The 20,543-nt window shown below is 48.2% G+C and overlaps 6 protein-coding genes across 6 annotated transcripts; 4 read left to right on the top strand and 2 right to left on the bottom strand.

Moving 5' to 3' along the window:
• Positions 1-56: 56 nt before the first annotated feature.
• Positions 57-2,255, top strand: BO79DRAFT_280194 (GABA permease; the record flags this gene model as incomplete). The annotated part of the gene is made up of 8 exons (XM_025688036.1): positions 57-135; positions 200-260; positions 313-545; positions 599-1,441; positions 1,502-1,833; positions 1,960-1,983; positions 2,138-2,146; positions 2,211-2,255. The coding sequence occupies 8 exons, from the start codon at positions 57-59 to the stop codon at positions 2,253-2,255; spliced, it is 1,626 nt and encodes a 541-aa protein (XP_025541884.1).
• A 1,809-nt stretch (positions 2,256-4,064) lies between these two features.
• BO79DRAFT_280192 (uncharacterized protein) lies at positions 4,065-5,512 on the bottom strand (the record flags this gene model as incomplete). The annotated part of the gene is made up of 8 exons (XM_025688035.1): positions 4,065-4,247; positions 4,357-4,422; positions 4,452-4,547; positions 4,627-4,681; positions 4,840-4,919; positions 4,949-5,032; positions 5,064-5,228; positions 5,336-5,512. 8 exons carry the CDS (start codon positions 5,510-5,512, stop codon positions 4,086-4,088), a joined length of 885 nt encoding a protein of 294 aa, XP_025541883.1. The 3' UTR covers positions 4,065-4,085.
• A 61-nt stretch (positions 5,513-5,573) lies between these two features.
• On the top strand, positions 5,574-7,759 carry BO79DRAFT_169138 (cytosine permease). The gene is made up of 3 exons (XM_025679465.1): positions 5,574-6,012; positions 6,108-6,324; positions 6,383-7,759. The coding sequence occupies exons 1-3, from the start codon at positions 5,785-5,787 to the stop codon at positions 7,468-7,470; spliced, it is 1,533 nt and encodes a 510-aa protein (XP_025541882.1). The 5' UTR covers positions 5,574-5,784; the 3' UTR covers positions 7,471-7,759.
• A 163-nt stretch (positions 7,760-7,922) lies between these two features.
• On the bottom strand, positions 7,923-9,265 carry BO79DRAFT_141980 (uncharacterized protein; the record flags this gene model as incomplete). Its single annotated transcript, XM_025678266.1, is given in 2 exon segments — positions 7,923-8,551; positions 8,563-9,265. 2 exon segments carry the CDS (start codon positions 9,263-9,265, stop codon positions 7,923-7,925), a joined length of 1,332 nt encoding a protein of 443 aa, XP_025541881.1.
• A 459-nt stretch (positions 9,266-9,724) lies between these two features.
• On the top strand, positions 9,725-11,703 carry BO79DRAFT_252578 (Hsp70 family protein; the record flags this gene model as incomplete). The annotated part of the gene is made up of 5 exons (XM_025685937.1): positions 9,725-9,814; positions 9,866-11,103; positions 11,182-11,242; positions 11,295-11,442; positions 11,504-11,703. The coding sequence occupies 5 exons, from the start codon at positions 9,725-9,727 to the stop codon at positions 11,701-11,703; spliced, it is 1,737 nt and encodes a 578-aa protein (XP_025541880.1).
• A 411-nt stretch (positions 11,704-12,114) lies between these two features.
• tif35 (translation initiation factor eIF3 core subunit g) lies at positions 12,115-13,781 on the top strand. The gene is made up of 4 exons (XM_025689746.1): positions 12,115-12,183; positions 12,296-12,920; positions 13,273-13,444; positions 13,593-13,781. The coding sequence occupies exons 1-4, from the start codon at positions 12,167-12,169 to the stop codon at positions 13,643-13,645; spliced, it is 867 nt and encodes a 288-aa protein (XP_025541879.1). The 5' UTR covers positions 12,115-12,166; the 3' UTR covers positions 13,646-13,781.
• Positions 13,782-20,543: the final 6,762 nt, after the last annotated feature.

Genomic DNA, 20,543 nt, shown 5'->3' with positions numbered 1-20,543 from the left:
GTCGTCAATCTGATCGGCCTCAAGACCCTTTATGCACCGTCACCACCATCGGCATCATGTCTGTGGAGCCCAAAGATGTCTTCGGCCATGGCACCGAAGAAGACCTCACGCTTGAGCACTTGGGCTATCAGCAAGGTATGACTGGATTAATGATGGAGTCTCGAATTAGAAGTGTATTGACTGACGTTCATGACTCCAGAATTCAAACGGTCGTTCGGCCTCTTGGATATGATAGGCTTCAGTTTTAGTATTGTTACCTGGTAGTCCACACCGATCTTACCATGTCGAACAGCTGACTAACATCTACGACAGCTGGAGTGCGCTCAGTGGTGTATTCATCATTGGGGTAGATGCCGGTGGCCCACCGGTTATGCTCTTCGGGTGGTTGGGCGTGTGTGTAATCACCTTTGCGGTTGCCCTATCCATGGCAGAATGGTGCTCAAGGTGGCCTGTAGCGGGAGGGCAGTATTCATGGGTCTTTCTGCTAGCACCACCAAAGATCGCTCGAGAGATGTCGTACATAACGGGGTGGTTCATGCTAATGGGTAAGCGATGGCATACCTCCAGACTATTTGTCACAATGCTTAGTCGAGAACAGGTATTCTCGCCATGGGCTCTGCGAACAACTCATTCGCAGCCAACTTCATCCTCGGACAAGCAAATCTGGTATATCCCGGATATGTAATCGAACGGTGGCATACTGTCTTGGTCACTTATGCAGTCGCAATCTGGGCTCTTCTGGTCAATATATTCTTGCCCCACCTGCTCAACCGCCTATCGCGGGCCATCCTGCTGTGGAACGTTTGCTCGTTCATCATCATCGTCGTAGTTCTACTAGCAACCAACAAAGACAAACAAGATGCCGCATTCGTATTTCAGGATTTCCAGAACACGACCGGCTTCGGATCCGCAATGGCAACAATGGTCGGAATCCTTCAAAGTTTCTTCGGCATGTGCTGTTACGATACTCCAAGCCACATGACCGAAGAAATGACACATGCCTCGCGAGATGCGCCCAAAGCCATGGTCATGTCTGTTGGGATGGGCGCTGTAACAGGATTCATTTTCCTGTTGACGCTCTGCTTCTGCATCGGCGACATAGATGCTACTGCAAACTCCTCCACCGGTGTCCCCGTGTTGCAGATCTTCTACGACTCAACCCAAAGCAAAGTCGCGGCCTGCTTTATGACTAGTATGATGACGGTGATCATGATGGTAGCCTCAGTAAGTCTTGTTGCGGAGGGCTCCCGGGCACTGTTTGCATTCGCACGGGACCGGGGAATGCCATTCTCTGGGATCTTATCCCGGGTGGAGAAGAGGAGAAAGATCCCGATATATGCGATATTGTTTACCGTTGTGGTGCAAATGGCTTTCAACTCGATCTACTTCGGCACTGTCACTGGTTTTAATACAGTTGTATCCATTGCGACCACGGGATTCTGTAAGACGTTCCCTTAGAATTTGGATATAGAGGGCAGAGCTGACAGTGTCACTATCATAGACGTCTCCTACGCACTAGTTCTTCTTGCTCGCCTCCTCGGGTATTTCTTTGGCCATGACATCGCTCCCGTCGATGGTCCTTACTCTTTCCCGTTGCCCATATCGCTCAGTCTACACGGCCTGGGATTCCTGTTTCTGTTCTTTGCGTTTATTACCTTTAACTTTCCTTCAGATGCACCAGTCACTCCGGATTCGATGAACTACACCAGTGCGGCGATCGGGCTGATTGCGTTGCTGAGCATTTTTACGTGGTTCACTACTGCCCGCAAGCAGTTCAAGGGACCAGCTGATGTGCAGGGATTAGTTGTAGATGGAGTGGAACAGGTGGGAGAGGTAGGGGAGGGGGTTGCTAGTTGTTCGGAGAAGGGAAAGTCAGATACTTGATGGACTTTTCCATGTCAGTCTTCGGTATATATTGTAGGCATATGATGTGAATGAATACTCTTACTGATTAACCAGAAAGTTGGTATTCTGATGAGCGTGGTATTAATGTGACATGCATATCAAAATTTTTACCAATCATGACACCAATCTCTGATGTTTCTCATACATACAGCCACACCCATCATATATCCCCGCTAATTACATGTCCATTATCATTACTCCGGAGGATTAGTTATTCTCAAGATACCCATAGGATCAACTAGTAAGTATGACGCAGATCACGGAAAGATGCCGAAGATGATGATGCTATATATATATCCATGTAGCAGCAGCAGCAGCAGCAGCAGCAGCAGCACAACGCAATGATCTGAACATCGGAAGCAATTGAATTTTCATGATTACTACTAAGTAAGCACCCACTAGGTACTACTACTTCCAAAATGCATAGTATCCCATACAACAATAACATACTACAAAGAAGAGTAACCTCCAACTTCCCAACATCTTGCACAACTGAAAACCCACGTCATCCCTCTCTCCCTTGGCGCCTCACCTAAGTGAGCTAACCAATCTCCGAACCCACATTTTCAACGCCCCAGCGTTCTAAGGCGAATAGCCACATTTTCATCTGTCTACAAGCAGTCTAGTGCCACAGTTGTAAGTCACAACAAACAGGCACCCATATTCGGATTTCGAAGATTCCAGCCATTACTCCGTATATATCTAGCAAGTAAGCTAGTTATGAAGTAGTTAGCTAGTGAGGCATGTCTGTACCTGCATATTCTTATCCAGAAGGAGTCTAGGTATTTTGTAGTTAGTACGTATCTCCAACTGCCCCAGAGGATAGTGGAATAGGAATTAGGAAGGTATTGACGGGCGGGAAAAGAAAAGAAAAAGCCTCAAGGACAAATCTATGCAATCTGATTTGATCTTTACCGCGGAATTCGTATAGAAAACAAATTTGTGACTCACTAACCCTCAATAGCGAACTACAATCTAGCCCAATTAAGAACGAAAGAACGAAAGAAAAGAAGAATGGAAGAATATGGCTTCGGCTCGGCAAAACCCCCCGCTTAGTAACTGTCTACACTTATAACTAATTGAATGGTTGGTTGGCTGGTCCTTGGCACACTATTCTGCGAAGCATCCTATAAAGCCCACGGTAGACATAAAATGGTAATGCTCGGCAGACTCGGGAAACCGAACCGATAGTAAGTACTAAATTAGAGCTGAATCGGGACTGGTGAGACTGCGTTGGGATTGGCGGGTCGAACCGTCCCATCTATCCATTCTTTCATTCATCGATTAGTGGTTAGATAGTATGGAAGGGAAAATGAAAAAATTTTTTTTTATCGAGGACACCAGAACTGGTTATCCGACGCGTAGGTTAGGAAGGTCGTTCGGGGTTGGGAGACGCGTTCGGTACCGTTCTTTTTTGTGTTCTTCGGATTGATGATAATTAATATTTAGTTATTTTGGGTTAAAGGATTATGTGCAGTTATGTATAGATAAATTTTAATGTAGGTATCTCAATATCAATGATTAAAGAAAGACGCTTCCGTGTCTCAGCTTGAAAGGGAGGGGCTGAATGCGATTGTCTGCGTTGGTGGCTGGGCACGCAGGTACATGCCTACTTTGGTATTGTCTACTACAAGCACGCGACGACGGGAAAACGTCTTTCCAATTTTTTTTCTAGGTTACTTTCCCGAAAGTTACTGTTGGAGTCACCCTTCAGATCCCGAGAGTTTCCTCGGTGGGTCGTTAGTGCGGATTGCAGTTGTGGAGCGGCAGGGTGGAGGTTCCACTGAGGGTCGTCTGAGTAGGGTATGTAGATAGATTACAGTTGGAAGCGTCACGGCTTGGTTGGGTGTTGCAGTGTCTCTGCTGTGAGTACACTGTGGATGGTTGTGGTATATGAGATGAGGAAGGCAAATAATAAGAAAGAAGAATTGGGCTAGGCAGCAGGAAAGGGTAAAGTTTTAATGCAGGGTTGCATGTCCAGGGCACTGGCGGGTTTAATTAGCTGCTAAACGGGAAAAGAGGGAGACGGCGGAAGTTGGTTGATTAGGCGGGAAGGGGAAGAAGGGCCCTGATAACGATGGACTGTCCAGTTCGGCTGGTACGTATCAGACACAAGCGGCCTGAGATGCTATCTTTGTTCTAGAATGTGTGTAGTATTCCATGAAGATAGGTGTCAGGTGCTAGGTGGAGGATAGAAACACTCCATACTCCAGACTTGACCTAGGACTCTCGCTCAATCTGACGATAGCTGTGGCCAGAACAGGCAGACATTCCGGGGATGATGCTGCTATGAGTTGGCGGTAATTTAGGGGCTCCCGCGCTAAGGGGTTCGTATCATGCAACTATTGCATCCCAGAGATATGGACAAGGAGGCCCTTATCTGGACTGCATGGCATCCAATCAAGGCCTATGCATAGCCAGCTGTGAAATCAAGTCCTCTCCCCAATAAACAGCATCCAACTTCACATGTCTGCCTGCCAAGTCGATATCGCTCGGCGCAGATATGCTTAGCTGAAGCTTCGCGGACGGGCTGCACATGGCAAAACTTTGTGATAGCGATTAGAGGCGGCGATCACCGCTTCCCTGTCAGCCCGAAGCACAATTCTTCGTAGGTTTCCGATGACGCGGGGTATCAGCAAAGTCTGGGGAAAGATAGCTGCTTCTGTCATTGTTGATTATGATGATGTTTCTGAATTTGAATGCCTCAGGCTAATAGTTGACTTCTTCCTTTCGAGCTGGCGATCGTGGCATAATTATTGCGTTGATCAGCCAGTTCCTGTGGCCCCATGACTACACTACGGAGAATAAAACTGTGCGATGAGGCAACGGTGGCAAGTCTACATGCAGTAAGCAGGACAACGATAGAGTTCCTGCGCCCTTCGGCGTTGACCGACTGCAGGAATGATATCAACACCCCCTAGCATTCAAATTGACAGTCCGGGGTGATGATAATCAACACCATGAGATAGGTGGCTATCGGGCCTGACAGAGATAGTCAGCCTTGGGGGGACCAGCTGCAGGCATCGCGGTAAGCCGTACAAACCGAAATACCTAACGAACCTGAAGTGTTATCATTATCAAATCTCTCAGGGTTACGGGCGCAGGTGTGCCTATCACCAGGCGAGACCTTATCAGCGTGGGTTCCTTCGCCACCAGACCCACTCGGTCCTGGTAGACAAAGATGTCCAATCAGAGGCAGACTGCTGATAATTTCTGCGATCTATGTGGTGCTTAACCATGTGCCCAGCCTTGTATCCTCCAATGATAATGATGAAGATGGGGCCATGCTGCATATAATTGGTGGCAACATAAGCTTGTGCGCACTAGGGCTAAGCTAAGACAAGTTGGCGGCGGTGGGGCCCGTAAGAAAAAAGTAAACGTGAGAGTTTTTTCTCGAAACAAGAAAGGCGGACCAGGCCAGGGCTGGGACCTCCGCCGGAACACGCGACAGGAGCTGAGCCCATGGGAAGCTGTTACGCGGTCGCGGCGGCGTTTCTCCGTCGGTGCAGAAGCGATCAATCATCGTGCCTGATACTCGTTCGGATCTCGTGGGGTGGGCCTCGTCACGGTGGGTGTGAGAAGAAATTCTCGTTGCCTCCGAACACATATTAGGAGCTCTCCTCCCATGCTCTCTTGCAGAGAAAGAAAGAAAGAAAAAAGAAAGATGTGATTTCCGTCTCCTCCTTTCCCTTCCCTTCCCCTTCCCCCTTGAACTATACTTGGTACCTGAGCTTTACAGCTCTCGTATTCAAGAGTTCCAAAAAAAGACTTCTTATCAAGTCTACTTGATTCCTGACCGAGGGTTATCTTCCCAACGTCAGCATATTTTCAAACCTTGCGCCGTTGAGATATACGCGTACCTTTTTCCATTCCAACACCATGTTCGGAGGAGTCGAGTCCGATCTCGAAAAAGCCCCCCAGGTGGGCAAAACGCCCATGGATGACAGCAGCGATGGCGCTGTCCCTGGGGAGAGTTTCATGTACGGCAATTCGCTGTACGCAAAGCTGCAACGGTTGGCGGGAAAGCTCAATATTGAGCAGCGAGGTGTCGAACGTGTCCCGGACAATGAACGGACTGACACGTCGTACTTCAATATCAGCAGCATGGTGTGTTCTTAACTCTTGTTTGCCTTGTGCTTTCGTCTTCGTCGGCTCTCTTGCCGGCTGCTCCAAGACCGCCCTCCCAAACTGACCCGTCGCAGTGGCTGGCGGCCAACATGGTGAGCAGTTCTTTCGCTATCGGCGTGCTTGGTTACTCCACCTTCGCTCTCGGCTTCGTCGATGCCATCCTCGTCTGCTTCTTCTTCAACCTGCTGGGTGTTTTGACCGTCTGCTGGTTCTCCTGCTTTGGTCCCGCCTTTGGTCTGCGCCAGATGGTGCTCTCCCGGTTCTGGTTCGGTTATTGGCCTACTAAGATCAGTAAGTTTCCTGTGACAGCCTGGCTACCGCCATCATATGCTTATACCCTCTGCTATAGTTGCCCTCCTGAACGTTCTCTCCTGTTTGGGCTGGTCCGCCGCCAACTCCATCGTCGGCGCCCAACTTCTCAATGCGGTGAACTCCGACGTTCCTGGATTTGCAGGCATCTTGATCATCGCCATCTGCACCCTCTTCGTCACTTTCGCCGGATACAAGGTTGTCCACCTGTACGAGTACTACAGCTGGATCCCGACCTTTATTGTCTTCATGATCGTGTTCGGATTGTTCGCCCACTCCGGTGATTTCAGGAACCTCCCCATGGGAACTGGAACCTCTGAGCTCGGCTCTTGCCTGTCTTACGGTGCGACTGTCTATGGTTTCGCCACTGGCTGGACCAGCTACGCCGCCGATTACACCGTCTACCAGCCCGCGGACCGCAGCCGCCGTAAGATCTTCTTTGCCGCCTGGGGAGGCCTGATCCCCCCTCTTCTCTTCACCCAGTTCCTGGGTATCGCTGTTATGACCGCCACTTCCATCAACGGCGGAGACAACAAATACGCCCTTGGTTACAGCCAGTCTGGAAACGGAGGTCTGCTGGGCGCTGTTCTTGATCCCGTCGGTGGCTTCGGCAAGTTCTGTCTGGTGATCCTGTCTTTGTCCATCATCGCCAACAACTGCCCCAACATCTACTCCGTTTCCCTGACTCTCCAGGTCCTGAGTCGCTACTCCCAGCGCGTTCCCCGTTTCATCTGGGTCCTTCTCGCCTCCGGTGTCTCCATCGCCGTCGCCATCCCCGGTTACTCTCACTTCGAGGAAGTCCTGGAGAACCTGATGGACTTCATCGCCTACTGGCTGGCCATTTACTCCGGTGTCGCTCTTGCCGACCACATCGTTCGCCGTGGCTTCTCCGGATACCGCCCCGAGACATATGACAAGCCCAACAAGCTGCCCTATGGTATCGCCGCTTGTATCTCCTTTGCTTTCGGTGTCGCGGGTATGGTTACTGGTATGAGTGAGACATGGTACACAGGTCCCATCGCCAAGCATGCTGGTAATGGTGATGTCGGTTTCGAGTTGGCTCTCCTCTTTTCTTTCGTCATGCATTCCGTTCTGAGACCTATTGAGCTGAAAATGCTGGGTCGGTAAATGCGTTTCTCTTTCTTTCTTCATGTCGATTTTTCTACCTTTTCTTTTTCTTGTTGGTTAAAAACAAGGGCTTGTACTTGGGATACAGATTTATGGGTTGAGCTTGGTAGTCATGTATGTCTCCTTTGGGAATCGACGATGGATGTGATGATGTCGGTTCCGTGGTACGGAACCTGTCTGGCTGCTTTCTATGATGTTGGCTGGACTTTTATGTATATAGATGTAATCATTGATTCTAATACACCATTCCGTGCAGATGTGCCGGAGATGAATGAAATATGCAGAAGTGTGTCCGAGAAACATTGTGATTTATTTGGTCCTATGTAGTAACATCTGAAACTTAAGTCTCGTGAATCCACTCCAAGTTCTGGACTACCCGAGCATAGATTATCGGTTGTTCCTTCCATCGCAAATGATGCATGATGTTGCTCTCTTGCCAACACAATACTTCCTCAGTTCGGCTGTCCTAGAGCAGAATCCTTGAACTTCTGGAGAACACTTTTTCCAAACATGCGTGATCTGTTTTCCGATCTCTTCTGTCTCTGCAAGTCCTCGTTCGCCCGGATGAGGACAACAGCCTTCTCAATTTGGACATCCCTACTCCCATGAGTTCCCCGTCGGAACAATGCAGGGAAAATTATCACCAAGAGCTCGCCAAGTGGGGTTTCATCGTCCAAAAGCGCAAGATTTGCCAGGGATACTCTATTATGAGTGCGGGCGTCTTGCACGGTAAAATGTTTCAGGTGGTACTTGCGTACGACTCGTTGGGGGAAGTATGCCTCGCCATACCAATTCCACATGTATTGCGCGGGTGAACAGCTCATCTTCGTTGCGAGACTGACGGCCGGTTCCAGAATATTTGTAGATAGTGTTGCCATTTTGCTGTCCCAATTAACGTCGCACTCAAAGTCGATCCACCAAAAAAAGTCGTCCAAATCAGCGATTATCTCGAAGCATTCGTTGTCGACACCCTTCTGGTATTTTTGGGATGCAACATAGGCCTCTATAATGTTCGAACTCCCACCACTCACATTCTCGAAGTCTAACAAAGTTAGCAAATGTGAAAACGAGTCTGATGCTACTATTCGCGACACCTACTGTTCTTGGACTGTAGCGACAACAGCCCCTCACGAAGGCCATCCAAGAGATCGTTATCTGATGGTGATATTCCCGGGACTAAGACCTCAAAGAGCCCCTTTGAAAGACGACAGAAAACCAGGTGCATCAGAAGTTCAGACTGCACTGCAAGAGGCCCTTGTGGATAGCTATTCGTATCTTTGGATACATGAGAATCAAGAGAAAGTTCGCTGAATGCGGCAAACAAGTGACCGGCAAAGTCTTCACAAATTTCAGGCAACTCCTCAACCCAGTTAGAAAGGGTCTCGCGAATCCTACTGAAATCTGCCAAGACAGTAGCATCACTCAAGACAGCCACAGGAGATGATCTGAGTATTCGTGCCTGACAGTCTTGTAACTGTTCCTCCAAAATTTGGTTATGCTTCTTCAATTGGGCAATCTTCTCCTGCATTGATCTTATAACGTGTTGATTCTCTCCAGAGATACGCCTAAGTTTGGATATCTCATGGTGCAGCAATTTTGATAGTTTGACCACATGGCTGTATGATTGCTCCAAACCAACTTCATTTTCAGATTCCGTGATTCTATTGTCGGGGGTTCGAACAGCATCCGCTAATCTATCTCGCGCTATACGGTTTCCGTTTTCTTGGGCAAAGTTGCAAGGGCGAAGGAGAGACTTTTCCTCTTCCTTGACACTAAAGATTTCCTTCTCGTCCATTTCTGTCCCGTTTTTTCTAATTTCAGGCCAATATTGGCTTGGTGCTTGTATTAATCGAAAGAAAAGAAAGGCAAAGCAAGAAGGTGAAGTAAGTTTCTCACCTACTCTGAAATTCCCACTGAACAGGAAATACCAGATGAAGACTGCTTGATGAGGATACTGACCGCGAAGAATATCTAAGAGAAGTACCCATATCAGGACACGTGCACTCAACCATTCACTGCAAAAGGTTTCCTTTACCTGTGTTCAACGAGTGATGCCTCAGTGAAAGTTTCATGACGAATCCCTCTCTTGCAAGATCGCTGAACATTCATACTTACCTTACTGATACTTCCCATACAGAGGTGTCTCACAGACAAGTGCTATTGGATCGGCTTACTGAAGTTGAGGCTCTCCTGTCATAAGCATCAGGTTCCTTGCAACGATTATAAAAGCGGCAAACAAAAGAACACAAGAGACATGACCAGTTCTTCCAGTAAAAGAACCATAGTCATTGCGGTGGACTTTGGCACCACCTACTCTGGGATAGCCTGGGCTCAAATGAGTAACGTGCGTGGATCGCAACTACATTATTGGAAGAAATACTGATGCCTTTCCCAGCCTGATAACCACCACATAATCACGGAATGGCCGCAATATGGCTCTGACTCATGTGGTGGATTGACCAGCGAAAAAGTACCCAGCGAAGTCAGGTATGAGTATCCTCAGCACGAGAAGAAGAAATGTCTATGGGGCTTTCAAATCCTGGAGGAAACGCCACGGATTCAGTGGTTCAAACTCGAACTTGTTCCTGATCTTGATCTTGGGGAAGGATCAAGACCGTCTTCGACACACAGTGATTACCGCCGAATGCCTATTCCCTGCTTTTCATCACCTGAGAAGGTCGCTACAGACTACCTTCGTTCCCTACGTAAACATGCAGTTAAAATTTTGAAATTGAGACATGGTAGCTCAGTGGACAGTACGAACCTCGAATTTGTCATCACAGTCCCAGCAATGTGGCCAGATAAAGCGAAAATGTCAACGCTCTCGTGCGCAGAAAAAGCGGGCTTTGGAGACATGTCTACGATACACATTATATCTGAGCCTGAAGCTGCCGCCATACATTCGCTACGTGCTCCTGGACACCCTTTGGCGGATATTGGAGATACGTTTGTCCTCTGTGATGCGGGTGGCGGCACAGTAGATCTTATTACGTTCATGATTACTGGGCTTGAACCCTATCTGCGTCTAAGAGAAGAAGCTCCGGGTACTGGATCCATGTGTGGCAGCACGTTTCTCAATAGGAGCTTCGAAAAGTTGCTGGACGATCGCCTTTCCCAGCTCCCGGGATGGGGCAGGGACACGCTAGACGAGGCAATGCAGCGTTTTGAAAGTGTCGTGAAAAGAACATTCGAGGGAAGCACTGATCACGACTTTATGTTTCCTGTGCCAGGTATAGCAGACGACCTGGAACTCGGGGTCCGTCGCGGCCGAATTCGCGTTACTGGAAAAGAGATGCAAAAGCTATTCTTACCTACTATACGAGATATTGAGAAACTTGTCCGTGAGCAAATCCAGACTTCTCGTGCAGAGGTGAAAGCAGTTTTGTTGGTTGGAGGGTTTGGACAGAGTCCATACCTTCGCAAACATCTTCGTGACTGCTTCTCTCCAGGCGTGCAAGTGATAGCACCAGTCGACGGCTGGACTGCTGTCGTTAGGGGCGCGTTGGCAAAGACTCTTGGGGATATTTCCGACACAACGGCGAAGACTTTCATAGAATCCCGCAAGGCCAGGGAAAATTATGGGACAACGTACCAGACCGAATTCATTCATGGGGTGCATGATGAGAAGAAGAAGTAAGTAGCAACAATCCTCCTTGTGCGATCGGGTCAACTCTTACAATCTTGGGGCTAACTGAAGACCATCGCATCTAGATACTGGAGTTACTTTTATGGTGAGTATTATATTGATGTTATGAGATGGTTTGTTCGCAAGGTATGGAATGATTCTCAAGTCAATATATAAACGCTAACGAGGTACTATTCAGGGGGATGACATGGAAGAAGCGAAGGCCATCAAAACAACATGGATCAAACGTAGACGGGTCAAAGATGGCGCTTTCGACTCAATTAGGGTCAGCCTATACAAAGTGAATACTGCTATAGGTGAAAAGCCACCTTTGTATTTCAATCGCCGTAAGTCCTCTCGCACAGCTGAAAATGGTTGATTACGGATTATTGACTATGCTATTCTTAGGCGTGAAGCAACATGCCACATTGAACCCAAGTCTCGGTGTCATTGAAAAGGAACGCATCCCAATTAAACGCGGTGCAGACAATGAGCTATACTACGTCGTCCAATACGAAATTCACGCGGTGTATTATTCCGCTCACTGTGTCTACACACTCTGGTATGAAGGTCGCAACTATGGAAGCGTTAAAGCGGACTACGTCTAAACGTGAAGCTTCTAAATATTTGGATCGGATCTGGTCTGAACAATCATAGTGACCAGGAATAGCCACTCGTCGGCCATGGTATTTACAAGCAAGGCGGAAAGGGGAAGGGTTAACATGCGTCTGGGCGTTGTCATCTTGATCTGTTCTGGCAGTGGGAAACGAGATAGCATTGAGGCAGATCTTCATTTAATAGGCCGTTTAATATGCATCTAAATCTAAAGAAAAAGAAAATAAAATAAAAAAAACCGTCTTATAGTAGAAAGATGTTCGGTGCATGCATACCAACGGTAGCCATCATCCTGTCTTTCACGTGACCCAGGCACCAACGCACCAGCCACACTTAACATGCGCCACAAGGCATTTGCCGCGCCGAACAAATCCACAACGGATCTTGCATCTTTCGCTGAAATCCAGAAATTCAGCAACAATCGGCGACATCATCAACCCCCCCATCACACACACAATGTCGAAGCTTGGAAAGTAAGCGGAAACTCCCCCCCAACCCCCGAAAATCCAGGGTTAAGAAGCGACAAAAAAAAGAAGACAACGAAAAGAAAGAAAATCTGACCAGGACTGTTTTTCCACTTTCCAGCCGCGCCGACTGGGCCGACGACGAGGAGTTCGACGACCCCTCCGCTCTCCCCCCGCAGCAAATCACGACCAACAAAGATGGCACGAAGACGATCGTCTCCTACCGATTCAACGACGAAGGCAAGAAGGTGAAGGTGACCCGCCGGATCAAAACGACCGTTGTTCGCGAACATGTCAACCCTCAGGTCGCGGAGCGGAGGTCCTGGGCCAAGTTCGGTCTGGAGAAGGGCAACGCGCCCGGACCTTCCTTCGATACGACCTCCGTGGGTGAGAACATTGCTTTCCGGCCCAGCGTCAACTGGAAGGTTCAGGCGGCCGAGGCGGAGAAGAATGGTGGCGAGAAGGGCAGTATGAAGGATCAGCTGAAGGACAAGAAGGTCAAGTGTCGTATTTGCAGTGGCGAGCACTTTACTGCTCGTTGTCCCTTCAAGGATACTATGGCTCCTGTCGACGAGCCCTCTGCTGGTGGTGAGGGTGGTGCTGAGGATTCTCCGGCTGCTGGTGGTTTGGGTGCTGGTACTTCTAGCTACGTGCCCCCTCATCTGCGGAAGGGTGCTGCTGGTGGCGGAGAGAGAATGGCTGGCAAGTATGAGAAGGATGATTTGGCGACTCTGAGAGTTACGAACGTAAGTTTTCCCAATTACCTCACCCTTGTCCTTGATTTTACTGGACACTGTTTTGCTATTTGTTGGTCTCCCCGGAGGGGGAGGGGGGAGGGGTAGAGGGGACAGGGGATGCTAGTTTTCCTCCTTCTGTTCCTCTCTCTCTCCTTTCCCTTGCCTGCTCTGCCCTCTCTTTCCCCTCTAAACACTCCTATTGGTGTTGTTTTGAGAGAGGGAAAGAGAGAAAGAGGAAGCAGCCCTTTCGGGCAGACACATGGATGTCATGAGAACAGCAATCGGCTTCCTCTACTTTCCTTGCTTCTATTGCATTTGGCTTCCCACGGACACATCACTGACTGACAACAAACCCAAACAGGTGAGCGAGTTGGCAGAGGAAGGAGAACTGCGGGATCTGTTCGAACGCTTCGGTCGTGTCACCAGAGTTTTCCTTGCCAGAGACAGAGAAACCCAGAGAGCCAAGGGCTTCGCTTTCATCAGCTTTGCGGATCGGGACGATGCTGCACGTGCTTGCGACAAGATGGATGGCTGTAAGTTATCCCTCCATTTCATTCATTCCATTCCATTCCATTTCATTTTTTTTTTTCTGCGTCATATTTGTTTTTCCATTGCCATCGTTGCAATGTCAGCAACAAAGCAAGTTATCGGAATCGCAACTAATATTTCCTCTTCATCTAGTCGGTTACCGTCACCTTATCCTGCGCGTCGAATTCGCCAAGCGTGCCACTTAGATTTTCTCCTCCAAATTTCCAATTCCCACATTTTTTTCTTCCCACACTCTATTCTCCTCCTTATTAACTTCTTCTCTTGCTTTTTGGTTTTTTCCGTACGTATCATGACATGACACCCTTGGGTCTCTTTTCGTCAGGCAGGCGGGTTTCTCCATCCATCCACACTTCCCATGGCTGAAGAAGATCTTCAATTTCTCATCTATTGACTACTTTTCTTTGTATTGTATGATCCGATCGATAATGATGATTACTGAAGAACAAAAGGCATCCCAATGTGTCGTGCGTGTGTGAGTGTGTGTGTGTCGTCTTCTCTTTGCTTTTTTGTGGTCGATTTGATACAGAGAAAAGCAGCGTGGTCTGGTCTTTCTTTTCCTTATACGCGCACTACTCTCTTCCGGTTCATTGTGTCTATTTGTCATGCTGAGTTGCAAGGCAAGGCAAGGCAAGGCAAGCTTGCTTGCTTGTTTGCATGCTCCTCTTTTTCTTTTTTACTTTTCCGTGCATTGATCGATCGCGGGTGGAAGTATTCTTAGATCGAGGGAGAAGGTTCAAACCCAAAAACAAAAGTATTTCAATTTGTTCGTTGGAGTCACACTACATAGAGTGTAATAGAGTAATTAAAGTAAAAAGGTTCGGTCCTGCTTACTTGGGAACCTAAGTAGTAGTACTGTCCTGGTTCTAGGACGGGGAGGAACTGGTTTTATTGGTTATTGGGGTAATGCTCCCGTATCATCGTCCGTCAAGTATCGACAGCCTGGCTGGGGTCTACATCTCAATCAGATGGTAGACATTGAAGAGCCTCCTGCGTGGTATGTATCGGGTAGTTGGTTATTAGATCCTTGCTATGATGACTCAATGCGTATTAGCTGACAAGCTTCTATGATTTGGCGGCATGTGTCAGAAAGGCCTAGACTTGAGCCACTCGGGACGTGACAAGGCAGCATTGACTGTACTGATCAGGCTTTGCAGAGACGAGCTGCATGGTGAATAACGACCATGGGTCTACAGAGTGCGGACCAACGAGCCAAGATCATGGGCAGTCTGTAGATGGTCCGGGGGTCAACAGCTAGCTGTCTATGAACGCCGGGGATGCTGAGATATTGGTCATGACAATTGCGAAGAGAGGCTGTGTTGTCGTTCGGTAAAGGTGGAAGGCTGCTGGCTGATAGTGTGTTTGCATGAGCTTCGTCATGAGTGTCTTCGGCAAGGCAGCTCTGCATGTATGTCTATCTAGGGAAGAAAATCGGCATGGCAAGCGGGACGACGCACTTCTCGAGTAGACGATTCCGCCTTGTATGGAGAGCATGACCAGATGTGAGATCGATATCGAGCCGCCATGACCCCCGGGCCACAGAGGACATCTCCCAGCATACGAGTGGATGCACGGGACTATTCAGAGCGTGGCGCCAGGCCAGTGGCTTTCGATATTCAATCAAATCAATTCGGTTTCGTGTAATCTTCGTTCACAGCCCGGAGTATTCGCTGCTCGGAAGGATTGTGAATGGTGCTGTGTGTCCAGATGGCTGGTTACATTGCATGAAAACGGGTATGGAACGGGAAGTTGTTAACAATGGTTTTGTGTATCGTTGGGGGGACGTATCCAGCAAGTCCTGAAACTAGCCTTTCTTGGCTCTGAGACAGACCCTCTGGCTTCATTCTGTGCGACTCGAAGAGCGTACAAGACTGGCAGATGGGATCCCACTGCCCGCTCTGTGTCCTCGTGCACTTGGACATGCCAGTCCGTTGGCTGAAGCTCCATCAACGTCACCATTGCCACTACCGCTCAATCAGGCATGACGGCCGCCCTTCATCTCGTTTTCTTTGGCGCATCGGGTTTTATGACTGGTCCATCATCAGACTCCATGCAGGCATATGCCTCGCAGCCACCGGCGACTTTCTCGGTTCTTTTTCGTTGCTAGATTTATTCGTGCCGCTCTCCGTACGCTGCATAACAGGGGATACTACTGAGGCTAGGAACACGTCAGTCATGACCTGAGAAGAGTATACAGCTTACCTGTAAAGCCTTACCGCCATGGACTGGCAAAAGGGATCGGGAAAGATAGGGCGTCACTATTCAGTGTATCCCAGCACCACTCGCATCAATATTGAAACCGGGCTGTACTATGCACCGATGATAAACATCAGCATAGACAATTGATCGACTGACTAATAGCCTAAGAAGTTGCACAGACAGGATGGATGTAGTAAAGATGCGCCGGTTTGCGGGCGCGCCCAAAGAAAAAGCTGCAGGCCTATTCGTAGTTATAGCGTGCTTTGTCAAACAACCAGATGCATATTGCAATTGGTGAGAAAGAGTCATATTGCGGAAATTAGAAACGAAAGCCCTTGTAGCTGACAAGGTGCAGGACAATATCAATAAAGCAGAAAGTGGCCGGAGGCCGTCCTTTCACTACAGGTGGTGGCAAGACCAAAGAGAGCTATACTCACCAAACAAAGGGTGCCTTACAACAAGACTACACCTGACCCTGCCTTGACAAAGAATCCTAGTTGATGGCAATTGGGAAATCGTACAAGTGGCTGACCAGAGTCTATGCAGACCGCATCCAATACTTTCGGGTCCGAGGCTACAGCGTTTTTAGCGCAAGTTATCGGCTATGACACGCGTTGCAGTGATATTTGTGCTCCCATTATAGTAGTTCATGAAAATATATTGGACCGCTTGTGCTTTGGGACGCCAAGAACGATCGTATCTATCAGGTTTATCCTGTACCTGTACATTAGCATGAGGGAAGCGGTTGACCTTGTCGAGATCATCTTCTCGATGTGATGGTCCGTTAAAAATGATTGAATAAATGGGGCCAGTTGCAAAGTGGAAGTCACACTTCGTCGGGCAGCTGAAGCTGGGGCACTAAAAGCCTGCCAAGGACTCATTCAAACGTGGGAACATTAGGGGATCCCGGAAATTAAAGCCGATTGTTCTGGACTCCAGATGAGCTCAGCTGCCTTGATTGGCATGACAGCCGATGTGCGGACTATCTTGATGGTCCAAACCGTAATATCGGCCAGTTGCAGATGAGAGCATGCCATGGCTGTCCCTTCGCTCGATTATGGCTTATAAAGGTAATTATTCGACTGTCGTACAGGAGTGCCGTCCGCAGAGGGTATCAGCCACCACCAGTGCGGGTAGAAAAAGTCAGCAGGTGAAGAGAAGAGCGTATCGCAGCTATTGCTCCTGGAACACTGAAGATGCGAGTCAATCGGAAGTACTCCATCTGCACAAAATGTTAGCACGGGCAACCCTAGGACAGGTCCAACACATTCCCGGATAGGCTAGAAGCCACGGTCTTGAATGGGACCTTGTTCGAACTCTAATATGGACGGGTTTCCGGGCGGACGGGCCTCTCTTAACCAAGGAAAGGCTGGGGCCAGTTGAGACAAAGAAAAAGGAATTAGTTAAAGAAGTTTACTCACTATGGACATCGGTAGTGGAGAAAGGTTTCTTCGGAGTAGGAGTAGGCTTGCTTCCCACGAGTCACGGTAACTGTGTCTCCATAAGATGATACTCTGTGATTCGCTAATCAGTCCCCACGGGTATTAGTAGTGGACTCTAGATCGAGCTGTGAATGGCGGCCAAGACAGCAAGCAATAAACTTTTGCTATTGTGTAGGCGGCCATCGTGGAGGGCATCTATCTGGACATGCCAATAATAGACGAAAGGCCATGACGAGGACCGTTGCCTGAACAAGGTTTTTTTCTGACGGTCCCAACGGCAAGGCTACTAGTCAGTTGGATGCCATAACAATAAAATATATAAATCAAAAAAGAAATGGATGGGTGGGATGGAGGAGACAAGGACAGGGACGATAACGGGGTGGATGGTCGAAGGCTCAATTGTTGTTGTAAGAAGAAGGTCCATGCAGGTATGCCGCTATACTCTTTGGGGATGACCCCATGCGGGGCACGTGCCTTCGGTCGGGTTGGGTTTAGCGTCACGATGCGGATCCCGATTCATGTTTTGGTGTGTCTCCGCCAAACCAGGCGCACGAAATTCAAAGGGGAAAGAATAAGCAGGGAAAACAAGCAACTCCACAAACAAATTCCTAAGATGTTTACCATCTGGAAAAGGTTCCAGTTCGAGGACTGTCTTTTCACAGTTTCTGATCTTTCAGGAGAAAATTCGCCCCTTTGCCGATATCATCATCATCTCATTCATCATGACCGATCAGCAATGTCCTTTCTAGGGAGAAATTTGAATCTCATGGGTCTTTGACGCCCTACCCTTGGACTTCAACCCGCCGACAGGCTCCATTCAACGGGCTAATGGGGCTTACCCTGGCTTGAAATGCAACCTCCGTCTCTCGCCCCCCCTGGTTCAAGGTTACTATGGGATTCGCGCCGCATCCCGCGGACACATCCTGCACGACATTCGCCCTCCCTCCATTAGGGACCCCATACCCTTCCTTATACAGGCTTCCAACAAATGGCTCTCAATTAAAACCCCAGCACTTGGTCTCCACCAATTATACATCCTTGGCTACTTTTTTCAGCACGGTGCATATCACATCTCAACCAACTAGCTTCCTGCGAGCCTGGATGATCATGCAGCCACATAATAATCCTTCACCGGATAAGGAAAAGAAGCCAGAAAATAAGAGGAAAAAGGAAAAGGGGAAAACACAAAACTAATTAAAATTAAGGAAAGAAAAAGAAAAGAAGCGAGAAAGAAGACACTTACGCCCACCCCCACTGGCTGGGATACCAGAGACCACTACTTAACCTACTAAGTATTTTTTCCCGCTTCAGGTTCGGCGGTCTCCTTTGCCCTCTCACCAATCAGTGCCTCTTCTGGATTCTAGAATACATTGCCGTGTGCTCCGTACAGCAAATGTTACTTTCTCCGTACTGGGCAAGGGTGGTGTGACTGGAAGAAGGTATTATTGTTGCTGGAGCATATTCCCTAACTATTACTAGTACAGCCAAAAGTTCCAACCGATTAGTGTGTATGGGGCGGGTCATGACTACACACTGCTCTTTGTATCGGCCGCATTTTGGATTCGAGTCGTTTCCAAATTGTTCAAGCCCATGTCGGTGAGTGAACAAACCACCATACGGTAACAAGAAAGAAAAATTAAAAAAATAAAACAAAAATGACAATAATGAAATAAAACAACCGTTGGATCGAACATGTCGATCGCCTGATCTCTCATTCATGCAAGAGCTACTGCTGCTCGTGCCTCAAGCACCCGAGATCCTCTTGAGAGCATCCAAGGCCGGAGCTCATGCCTAGAACATGGATTCTTTTTTTGGGTCCACAGGCCCCTGTCTGGGACTGTACAATTTTTTACGGAGTACATCGACCGTTCGTCAATGGCCTTGAAAGCTATTGGTTGTCTGCATCTGCCCAAGCTCAGTAGTTATCAACAGTCTCCATCATGCGACTGGGGTCTGCACGATTCCCGGAGTGATGATCGTCGCTACTAATCCGTTCTAGCACCATTCTAATTTGTTTTGCTGCACTTTGCCGTTCGCCGGGTGTTCACACTAAGGACAGCTGACTTTGCCGGTGATGTTCTGTATGGAGTATGGACAGTTCACCAATCACGCCGCCAGCTGAACCATGTCCAAGTTGGTCTCCATTCTGCTCTTGAGTTTGTGCAGCCTTGAAATCTGCCTAGACGTGGACCATGGGGATGTAACATGGATTTCAACGAATGCCGTGTCTCTCCAACGGTTTCGACAGGGTCCCAAACTCTTTTTTATCCCTTTCGCGCCATTTTAGTTGATACACCCATTATCAGCCAGGAAGGCAATTGCTCACTCCACCCACTAATACGATTAAAAAAAAAAATCCAAATAGAGAGAAAATGAAAATAAGAAGAAAAATTAACAATAAAAAGAAAAGAAAAAAAAAAATAAAAAAGGTGAAGCATATTGTTTTCTGGGAAATAAATGGGGGAGGGGGGAGTGTGCCGAAGGGACGAAAATGGAAAACGGAAGAAAAACAAAAGAGCGCCTTTTCTATTCGCGCAAGCGTATCCCAAAGGCAGCACGCATTGTAGTCCGTTTCTTTTCTTTTTCTTCTGTTCAGTCATGGATCGGAAACAACAAATGACTTTGACCCTGGCCTCGACTAAACTCAACAGCAAACTCGTGGCGAAAGTGGTATTCGCTTTCAAGCTTAAATTGGCAACCTGAAGCTCCCAGGGCTTGTGCACAACGAGCTTCTGCAGACATTTCCGCCGCATCTTACCAGGATCGCTCATTGGTCACCGTAAAGGGGCCAGGCTAGGTAGACAGCGGAGAAAGTGGGCGTCGTGTTGGTGTGGGCAGGAGAAAATACCATGACATGAAGGAAGTGGTTTTTCATCCAACACCGGGAAACAGATATCAAGCGACCAGATCCCTCGACTACCGGTCCAGGGCATTTTTACCAGTCAACTGCTCGTCCTGCACGGCGGCTAACAGTCCTCTGCGACTCAATTCTCCAATTTCTTTGTCAAAATTCCTGATTAATCCACCGAGAGGCCAAATTGGAGCCCTGAGCCCAATAGTTATCTCCTTGACGTGGACAAGCGGAACATTGAGATAACCGATATACATACATATAGGGTTGCATCTCAAAATTAAAAGCTGCAGTGATAGATGCAAAATAACCTTCCTCATTCTTGACTCAACTTGCTCGTCATCTGCCAATTAATACATGTGAGTCTATTCCACTTATAAAATTCAGGATTCTGCACCAACAATAACTCTATGGCACATGCATCTCTATCTTCTCCCTGTCCTTGTCTTCCTTCTGACTCCATCCACATTCATTGCTTTCGTTCTTCTTCTTGTGCCTTGTTGAGTGCTCCCATCACTATTCCGTTGTCTGAAATGCTTCGGCTACCACTTGATCCTTCCATGGTTATTGTTCTAAACCCTACATCTTTTGTTC

The sequence above is a fragment of the Aspergillus costaricaensis genome (genome assembly GCF_003184835.1).
Source record: "Aspergillus costaricaensis CBS 115574 unplaced genomic scaffold BO79scaffold_8, whole genome shotgun sequence".
Lineage (NCBI taxonomy): Eukaryota > Fungi > Ascomycota > Eurotiomycetes > Eurotiales > Aspergillaceae > Aspergillus > Aspergillus costaricensis.
This window is presented reverse-complemented; position numbering and strand designations above follow the sequence as displayed.